We start from the raw sequence: 10245 nt of genomic DNA on the forward strand, positions 1-10245 counted from the left end.
TTTTTTTTTTTTACGGCCGCACCCGTGGCATGTGGAGGTTTCCAGGCTATGTCACAGCCAGAGCAACACCAAATCTGAGCCTCGTCTTCGGCCTAACACCACAGCTCACGGCAACGACAGATCCTTAACCCACTGAATGAGGCCAGGGGTCGAACCCGCAACCTCCTGGTTCCTAGTCAGATTCATTTCCGCTTCACCCCGACAGGAACTCCAAGACATCAAATTTAAAACATACGTCTAGAAAAGTGCAGCTACTGGCACCTGAAACTGCCTGAAATCAAAGACAAAAAGCCAACTATAGGAGCTTCCTAGCAGTGCAGAACTTAAGGATCTGGCATTGTCAGTGCAGTGGCTCAGGTTCAATACCTGGCCCAGGAACTCCCACATGCTGTGGGTGTGGCTAAAAAAGAAAAAAAAAAAGCCAACTATATTTTTGAGAGGACTCCTCTACCAAGACAAGTCACATAAGCACAGCCAACCACAAAAGGCCAGGGAGTATACTTTTATCATGTGCCCAGGTGGGAAGCTGGAAATGCTTGTAAACAGCAGAAGTGAGTACCACAGTGCAGCAAACAAAGTCATGCCCACACCACTGGTTCCTAGGGTAGTGGCACTCAGGAAACAAAATGACGTGTATACCAAGAGGAGTGTGTCAACTACCATAGGCAGAGGAGTGACAGTTGTTTCAACATGGGGTGGGGTGGAGGAGAAATGAATTCAAGAAAAAACAAAAAACCCTTCATTTCTGTGGAAAGGCTAAGCTGCTTAGATCTGGGAGAGCAGAAACAATCATTGTGGGGTATGGCCCTTTCACCAGCTGACCTGGAGAACACTCAGAATCGAAGAGCGGTTGTGGTGGATAATGCAGAGAAAAGGCCCATGGCCTACTTAGACTGAGTCTCTTCTCCGGAGACTGAAGGCGAGGGGCCAGAAGAAATGATCATTTTTCTTTTTCTTTAGGTCTGGACAGAGTCAAGAGAGGACTGAAAACAGCCTAAGTTCAGACAACTGGTTGATACAGGGCAGACTCAAGCGCACCTGCCTCCAAGTTCAGAGGTGTATTTACCTTGTGTGGGCTTTTTTGCTTGGTTTTGGCCACACCAGCCTGATGCAAAAGTTCCTAGGCTAGGGATCGAACCCAGCCACAGCAGTGACAACACTGAGTCCTCAGCCACTGGACCATACGGGAACTTCACCTTACGTTTTAAACAAAATGTTTAAAGCTTTAGGATGTGAAACCTCAGATCTTCTAATCAAGATCCTTCCTACCACTAATTTCTTTTCTTCTCTTTTGTGCTTTTTAGGGCCGCACTGTCAGCTTATCGAGGTTCCCAGGCTCGGAACTGAATCAAAGCTACAGCTGCCAGTCTACACCACAGCCACACCAGATCCAAGCCGCATCTGCAACCTATACCACAGCTCACGGCAACGCTGGATCCTTAACCCACTGAGGAAGGCCAGGAATTGAACCTGCAACCTTGTGGTTCCTAGTTGGGTTCGCTTCCATTGAGCCACAACAGGAATTCCCCCTACCACTAATTTCAAGGGCAGAAGTCAACAAGACACATAGTGAAATACACATTCAACTTTATTTCATTAAAAAAATGTAAGCCACATGGTGGCCATAATGTCCATGTCCTCTGCAGGCACTGTCATCCTACTGCCCCTCCAGACCAATACACAACACACGCTATGCTGGAGGAGAACACTTAAAAATACAGAATGAGAACGAGACACTGAATACCTCACCCTCCCCAACCCCCCCACCCCTCCAGGCCTACAGCCCACCTACACACCTCTTCAGCTGTTATCTGCATAGAGGAGCTCTCATGGAAGAGAAGCTGAACATCAAAGAAACTGACCACGAGACATCCAAGTCCAAAGGTCCTCTTGGCAGATGCTTAGAAAACAGGGTTGAAAATAATACCATCTCCCAAAAGCTGAAGTTGCAGCACAAGCCTTCATCTAAGAGGAGGCAGAGCCATGCTGCCAAGGACAGCAAAGCATACAGCAGACTCTGGGGAGAAGTGTGCAATCGCTCCATTCCACAGTCACAGGCAACACACACACTCACATCTGTGTATTAAACAGGCTTGTTCCAGAGCAAGGAGTATCCAAATGGAGAGGCCCTTCAAAGGCCTAGTTAACAGTTCTCTGATAACACTGATGCTGAGGCTGCCTGCACAGGCACTGGGACAGCTGGCTGGATGTAGTCAGGCCGGTATTCCAAGGTTATAGCCGGTGCAGGGAGGTCCTATCACACTCCTCTGGATGGATGTTCTGGAAGGCTCTTGGGGCCTCTGTGTTGGCTAGCTGACCTCTGGTGGTCCAGAAGCTCCCAGGTGATGGGCTCTCCAGTAAGCCCCCCAGGGTCTCCATCAGTCTAACGAAAACTGAGAGCAGGGTCAGGACCACACCTAAGAGATAGAGTTGCAACACCTGCTTCATGGCTGAAAGGATCCCACTCCTTTGCAGAGCAGCAGAGTTGCCTTCTGCTTCTAGAAGGCCTCTGGGTCCTGAGGAAAAACAGCGAAGTTAATCTTCATCCTTTGGAGACAAGCATGCCTCCAGCTCTACCCTTCCATCTTCCTATGAAGCTAAGAAGAGCTCAGCCAGCCAGGGAGACAGGGACCATAGCACAATCTCCAAGTATATTTACACTGTAAACTCCATGGCTGAAGAACTAGTTCTAGCTTTCCGGACTAATTCAAGAGCACCGGGATACTTTTCCTTCTGCCAGGTATGCACCATCCCTGTGCCACAGTCCAGGGACCCAAAACTTTCCTGAAATAAAAAAACCAAGTTCTGTCTCTGTGTTCGGGGGATGTGGGGGACCGGACGGGATATAAGAACATGCCCTTGAGAAAGCAAATTAGTCTCCCTCTCATCTCAGGCAGGTTCCGGCTAATCATAAACTTTCTGGGAGTTCCCGACGTGGCTCAGTGCTTAACAAATCCGACTAGGAACCATGAGGTCGAGGGTTCGATCCCTGGCCTCGCTCAGTGGGTTAAGAATCCTTCGTTGCGGTGAGCTGTGATGTACGCTGCAGATGCGGCTGGGATCTGGCGTTGCTGTGGCTGTGGTGCAGGCCAGCAGCAACAGTTCCAATTTGACCCACGGGAGCGGCCTTAGAAAAGGCACAAAACAAAATAAAAAAAACCCATAAACTTCCTGAAAGTCAACATAATTCGAAGGGAGTCAAATCTATCGAGTTCACTTAAATAACAAGTACACACTGAAATCCCCTCAGTGTGTCAGGCACCCTGAAAGGTACCGGAGCCACGTGAGGTCCTGCAGCAGAACCCGCCCCGCGCGTGCCTTACAGTCTAAGGCCACAGACAAGAAATTAGGCACTTACTACAAACAAGACGCCAAGAGCCATGCCAGGAAGATGCTAGGCGTGCTCTGAGAGGGCAAGGCAGGGCCTGGAGCCTAACTCTAAGCTGGCGAGCATGGGGTGGGCACGTGGATTCTAGTTAGGGCCACCCCTGGAGAAAGCAGGACTGGGCGGCTGAGTGGGGACCCGGGCGAGGCAGGGCGCGCCAGGGGGAGGGGGGTGGGGAGTCGTGGAAGCCCCTAAGGCCGCTCACCTCCAGGAAGGGATGAGGGTCCGCCAAGAGCACCGCGAGACAGTACGCGTCTCCGGAAACAAAAGCGCAGCCCGCCGCTAAGCGCGGAGCTAGGCCCACACCGCCCACTTATAGCCGCGGCCGCGCCGAGCCCGCGCACGCGCACTGGAGCCCTGACGCAAGCCCGCGGCCCCGCCCTTAGGCGGGGGCGGTCTGGGGTCTCGCGCGGTGGGCTGCGCTCGCGGCCATCGCTCGTTCAGAAACAAACGCCGCCAGCTTCTGAGTCACTGGGGTCAGCAATGGGCCTAGGCGTTGTCTGTTAACTTCGTCTGCCTCTTCTTGCTGTAGGAAACTTCTAAAGGAATCGGAAGGCACATTTCCTGCCCCAAATTAAGTCGGTTGAAAACACACTGGAGATGCCCCAATCCAAGGGTGGTGGGGGTTGGGTCCTTCGCCAGCAATTTCAACAAAGCACAGATTGTAAGAGGGCCTCAGACCCCCCACTCCATCCCCTACTCCCAGTTTTCTTCATTCCCGGGACTGAAAAGCTGACTTTGTTCCACTTCCTTGAGGTACCAGGATTCCAGATGCCACTTCTCACCCTGCATTCCAAAGCCTGAGGTTAATTTGCCACTGCTCTCTGAAATGGTGAGGATTTCCTTACATCATAACTCCTGCTTTCTAAGAGAATGTATCACACTAGGAAAATGTGAAATACTCATTTGGCCCTGGTACCTGGGCCTCAGTGCCTGCCGACGAGTCGCTTTGCACGCACTGGGTCTCGGTGTCCTCATATAAAACGTGGCGATGATTTTTAAGGGTGCTTAGAAATTGAACCTAAGAGCTAGAGGGTCACAGACCAGCCTCACCCATCCCCACCCCCGCAAACCAAAGAAATGTTCAGTCGTGAGAGCGCCCAGGCACGAATCTCGGAAATAGAGTGCTGGGATCTGGGAGGCCCCCTGGGGAACGAGGGCGGGGCGGGGGGGGGGTGCGTAGTGGAAGGAAGGCGGTCGGTGGTTTCACTGCCTTCCTCCTGGGGAGGAGCGGAGAGAAGGAAAGCTCAAGGGGGCTGGTGACTCTAGCAGGGTCCCCTGAGCTCTAGGACTGTCGGTTCTGCATGCCTGGACTGGACGAACAAGAATCCGGGAGCTCCCTTCGCTCGGCCGGCTTTGTGGACGAGGGATTGGGAGACAAGGGAGGAGCGAATCCCAGCTGCGACCTTTCACCTACTTTGCGGACACTCCGCTGTCAGAGGAGGAGCTGCCGGGAAGGCGGGGAAGGGAGAAAGTTGGAGACGAGACGTGCTGGCAGGCAGGCACTTTGAAATGAGCGCTTTTACTCAGCCTGCAGGAATTTTTGGTCTTTTATTACACTAGAGTTTCATCTGTTTTTGTACTGGACTCAGGGACTCGTCTCTCGCACTGTTCCTGGGACAGGCTCCAGCTCTGATGTCACACTGCCAGGCGTCCTCCAACCTCTTGCTGGTGGGGGGCCTTGGGCGAATCCTTTAAGCTTTAGGTACTTCAGTTTCTTCAGCTGTTATATGGGATAATGACAGTCATCACCTGGAAATTAAAGGAGTTAATCCACATAAAGCACTGAGAATAGTGCCTGGCTCAGAAAACATTTGGTTAAGTGTTAACATTATCTGTATCATCCACTACAAAATTCCCAATGAGGGGCTTTACTCATAGTAGCCTATGTTCAGTGAGTGGACACAGGAATTCCACAATAATCCTTTGGGCTCTGCTTATTGTAAAGCTCTAAAATTTTATTTTCACATAATTCGAAGGAAGAACTATGAGAATTCCAACAATTACTTGTCCCACACATTCACTGCCATTGTCTAGACATCACTCCATAAGGAGGCAACAGCGTTTGGGTGAATAAAGCTCAGTGCTTTCCCATCTGTCAACTGCAAATATTATTGACTGTCCTCCCTGGGTAGGTACTGGGCCTACTTATATCAAGATCCTTGTCCTGGAGTTCCCGTCGTGGCGTAGCGGAAATGAATCTGACTAGGATCTGTGAGGACGCAGGTTTGATCCCTGGCCTTGCTCAATGGGTTAAGGATCCAGTGTAGGCTGTGAGCTGTGGTGTAGGTTGAAGACTTGACTCTGGCGTTGCTGTGGCTGTGGTGTAGGCCAGCAGCTGTAGCTCCATTTCGACCCCTAGCCTGGGAAACTCCATAGGCCGCAAGTGTGGCCCTAAAAAGAAAAAAGGGAACCATATAGGCATAATACTAAGAACATATTAGCTCCACAAATTTGATCTTATGATTGCAGGTCCATTTGAAGAATATGTCTTGGGGTTCCCGCTGTGGCACAGTGGGTTGAGAATCCCATTGCAGCAGTTGGGGTCTTTGCAGAGGTTCAGGTTCTATCCCCAGCCCAGTACAGTGGGTTAAAAGAGCCGATGTTGCTGCAGCTGTGGTTCAGATTCAATCCCTGGCCCAGGAACTTTCATATGCCATGGGTGGAGCCAAACAAATTTTGAAAAACAAATGAACCAAAAAAACTCGTACACAAATGTTCATAGTAGCATTATTCATAATAGCTAAAAATTGGAAACAACCCAAATGTACATCAACTAATGAATGGTAAGCAAAATGTAATGCAATGGAATACTATCTAGCCATAAAAATGAAATATTGGGAGTTCCCTTCATGGCTCAGTGGTTAACGAATCTGACTAGGATCCATGAGGATGCGGGTTCAATTCCTGGCCTTGGTCAGTGGATTAAGGATCCAGTGTTGCCGTGAGCTGTGGTGCAGGTCGAAGATGCGGCTCGGATCTGGCATTGCTGTGGCTGTGGTGCAGGCTGGCAGCTGTAGCTCCGATTAGATCTGTAGCCTGGGAACCTCCACATGCTAAGGGTGCGGCCCTAAAAAATAAAATAAAATAAAAGGATACATATTCTATGATCCTATTTACATGAAACGTCCAGAATAGGAATCCATAGAGATAGAAGTTAGGTTAGTGGTTGCCAGGGACTAAAACTCGAAGGGAGTGGGGAGTAACTGCTTTTGGGGATGATGAAAATGTTCTAAAATTAGACAGTGGTGATGGTTGCACAAGTCTGTAAACCACTGAATTGCACACTTTGGAAGGGTGAATTGGGCTATGTGATTTATATTTGAATAACAGCTGTTATTCTTTAAAAAGGAGGACAAATTAAAGACATATTCACAGACCCACAGATACAGAGAATAAACTAGTTGTTACCATCGGAGGTGGGGGGCAATACAGGGGTTGGGGAGGCAGAAGTACAAAGTATTGGGCATAAGATAGGCTGCAAGGATGTACTGTCTAGCATGAGGAATATAGCCAGTATTTTGGATTAAGTGTCAATGGAAATAAACATTGTTTGTTTATTTATTTTTGTCTTTTTAGGGTTGCACCCACGGCATATGGAAGTTCCCAGGCTAGGGGTTGAATCGGAGCCGCAGGTGCTGCTGCTAATTTTAATTAATTTGAAGTCTTTTTTCCTTTTTTTGGTCACAGCCACAGCATGCAGAAGTTCCCAGGCCAGGGGTCAAACCACAGCAGTGACAATGCATCCTTAACTGCTGGGCCACCAGGGAACTCCAAGAACATTTGAAGTCTTTATTTATTTATTTATTCATTTATTGTTTATTGCTTTTTAGGGCTGAACCCACAGCATATGGAGGTTCCCAGGCTAGGGGTCGAATCGGAGCTATAGCCGCTGGCCTACACCAGAGCCACAGCAACGCGGAATCCACACACAGACACAAAGACACACACACACACACACACACACACACACATCATCCAGGCTGAAGCTTAGGGGAAGTTCTAGAACCAAAACCTCTGAGGTAGAAAGGCATGGTGATAGCCATTTCTCTCAGGCCCTGCATTTCACAGATGAGGAAATGGAGGCCTGGAGAAGTGACTTGGCCCAGATCTGTGGGTAGTTATGCCAGAACCAAACTCAGAATTGAGACCTCTGGAGTTCCCTAGTGGCTCAGTGGGTGTGGTCACTGCTGTGGCTCTGGTTATAGCTGCGGTGAGGGTTCATTCCCTGGCCTGGGAACTTATGTATGCTGTAGGTGCAGCCAAAAAAGAAAAAAAAATTAGACCCCCCCCCCCCAAGTAGGGATGAAGAAGCCACTGTTTGCCTGGGGTGACCTCTGCCCATTTTCAGGGCTGGCTGTCCCCTCCATGGGTACCTTGCTCTGGTGCTCTTCAGTGCCAAAGCCCTCCCACCCTCCACAGCTGCCTCAGGCTCTTGACCCAATTTCCCCATCCAATTCACTTGGCTGTTTCCTTTCGTTGCATATATGTTGTCACAATGTTGCTCAAGCAATTCATTTACAAAATGTTAGTAAGTTTTAATTTTTCCTCTAATTGTAAAACTCACAGGTGCATTTGGGAGAAAATCTGGGGAGAAAAAGAAAAAAGAAGCTCATAATTGTATCACCCAGAACTGATCATTGGTAAAATGTTGTTGCACAATGAATACAGATAAACGGAACCGAACCAGTCATTGAACAGCTGTTCTTTAAAAAAAAAAAAAAAAGGAAGAAAGAAATATTTCAGATATTTAAAAATTATTATTCATTTTTAAAGAAATATTTGTCGAGCACCTACTATATGCCAGATACTGCTCTGAGTTTAGAGCAGCATAGCAATTGACAAAATAGTCCTTTTCTTCAAGGAGCTATCTTCTAGTAAGGGAAGATAGATGATTAACAAATTAGTATAAAGTAGGTTTTGTGGGAATTCCAACTGTAGGAGTTCCCGTCTTGGCTCCGCGGAAATGAATCTGAGCAGTATCCATGAGGATACAGGTTCAATCCGTGGCCTCGCTCAGTGGGTTAAGGATCTGTCGTTGCCGTGAGCTGTGGTGTAGGTCGCAGATGCATCTGGGATCCCCAGTTGCTGTGCCTGTGGTGTAGGCTGGCAGCTACAGCTCCAATTTGACCCTTAGTCTGGGAACTTCCATATACTGTGGATGGGGCCATAAAATCAAAATAATTAAATGGGTTTCGTGGTGTTGAGTGTTATGAAGAAGAAATGAAACAAAGTTAGGGAGAAGGAAAGGGTGGGACAGTTGTTGTTCTAGGTAGGGTGGTTAGGAAGGCCTCCCTGAGAAAGGATATTTGATCAGGGTCAAGAAGGAAGGGAGAGAGTGAATCATTCACTCATGCATCCATACAGTCAACAGATATTCACTGAATGGGGTTTTAGACACTGAGGATAAAACAGAGAATAAAAGAGTTATTCCCCCCAGACCACTGGTCCTTTTCTTCGCTGCAGACACCTGCTCTGTTCTACCCAATGGCTCGAAGACTGAATTGTTCAGGAAGGGGAGGAAGAGGAAGAGCTACTCTTAACATTTTAATGAAGACTTCAGGGAGTTCCCGTTGCGGCGAGTGGAAACAAATCTGACTAGTATCCATGAGGACGCAGGTTTGATGCCTGGCCTCGCTCATTGGGTTAAGGATCTGATGTTGTCAAGAGCTGTGGTGTAGGTCACAGACATGGCTTGGATCCCATGTTGCTGTGCCTGTGGTGTAGGCTGGCAGCTATAGCTTTGATTCATCCTCTAGCCTGGGGACTTCGGTATGCTGCAGGTACAGCCATTAAAGATAAATAAATAAATAAATAAATAAAATAAACAAAGAAACAAAAAAGCCTGTATAGGCCATTTAAGTTAACCATAAAAAATTTATAGAGAGAGACTGATAGGCTACACTCTTAAATATTAATGTTAACATTATTTTTCACCAAGCGGGCCCTTTTATCCGTTAGTCACAACAGGCAAGTGCCTGCGGCCTCTGGACCTTACAATGACTTTCAGTGCAGCCTCTAGACTTTACAATGATTTTGCAAAACATTTCAGATATGGAAAACACAGCATGTTGGCTTCAAAATCTTTAAAAAGGCAATAATAAAATGAATAAACATTATGAAAATGTTATAAAATCGGGTTGTGATGATCATTACATAACTATGAATGTAATAAAATTCATTGAGTAATTTTTAAAAAGTTAGAAAAATATTAAAAAAATAAAATGAATAAACCTTGAATCGAAAGTCTCCAAAATATGACATTAAATTAACTAGATAGGAGTTCCCATCGTGGCTCAGTGGTTAACAAATCCAACTAGGAACCATGAGGTTGCTGGTTTGATCCCTGGCTTCGATCGGTGGGTTGGGGACCTGGTGTTGCCATGAGCTGTGGTGTAGGTCACAGACATGGCTTGGATCCCGAATTGCTGTGGCTCTGGTGCAGGCCGGTGGCTACAGCTCTGACTCGACCCCTAGCCTGGGAACCTCCATATGCCGCAGATGCGGCCCCAGAAAAGGCAAAAATACAAAAAAAAATTTTTTTAATTAAAAAATAATAAATTAACTAGACAGTTAATTGACCTCAACTCAATAGTCATCAATGTGGGGTGTGGGTGTATGTTCCTGTGTTGGGGCCATCCTATGGTAGGCACCTTGAGGGCCTGGGGAAGTTCTTAAAGAGCCAGATGCTGGGTGATGGGTTTGTTTTCCAGTTTTCCATAGCTACCAATTTCCCACTACAAGCAAATATTGTAATAATAAAAAATTCAATGAATGTTTTGAAAAATTGTGTTCAGGAAAAAGCTTAGGAAAGATCTGCATGAAGAAACCCTGTTTCCTCATCTCATTAGAAGCTATGG

The 10245-nt window shown here is 47.5% G+C and overlaps 1 protein-coding gene across 1 annotated transcript; it reads right to left on the reverse strand.

Moving 5' to 3' along the window:
- Positions 1–1570: 1570 nt before the first annotated feature.
- On the reverse strand, positions 1571–3729 carry HILPDA (hypoxia inducible lipid droplet associated). The gene is given in 3 exon segments (XM_047763210.1): positions 1571–2298; positions 2301–2516; positions 3591–3729. Coding segments are annotated over 2 exon segments (189 nt in total). The 5' UTR covers positions 2449–2516; positions 3591–3729; the 3' UTR covers positions 1571–2257.
- Between the last annotated feature and the right edge of the window lie 6516 nt (positions 3730–10245).

The sequence above is a fragment of the Phacochoerus africanus genome, chromosome 16 (genome assembly GCF_016906955.1).
Source record: "Phacochoerus africanus isolate WHEZ1 chromosome 16, ROS_Pafr_v1, whole genome shotgun sequence".
NCBI classification, from domain to species: Eukaryota; Metazoa; Chordata; class Mammalia; order Artiodactyla; family Suidae; genus Phacochoerus; species Phacochoerus africanus.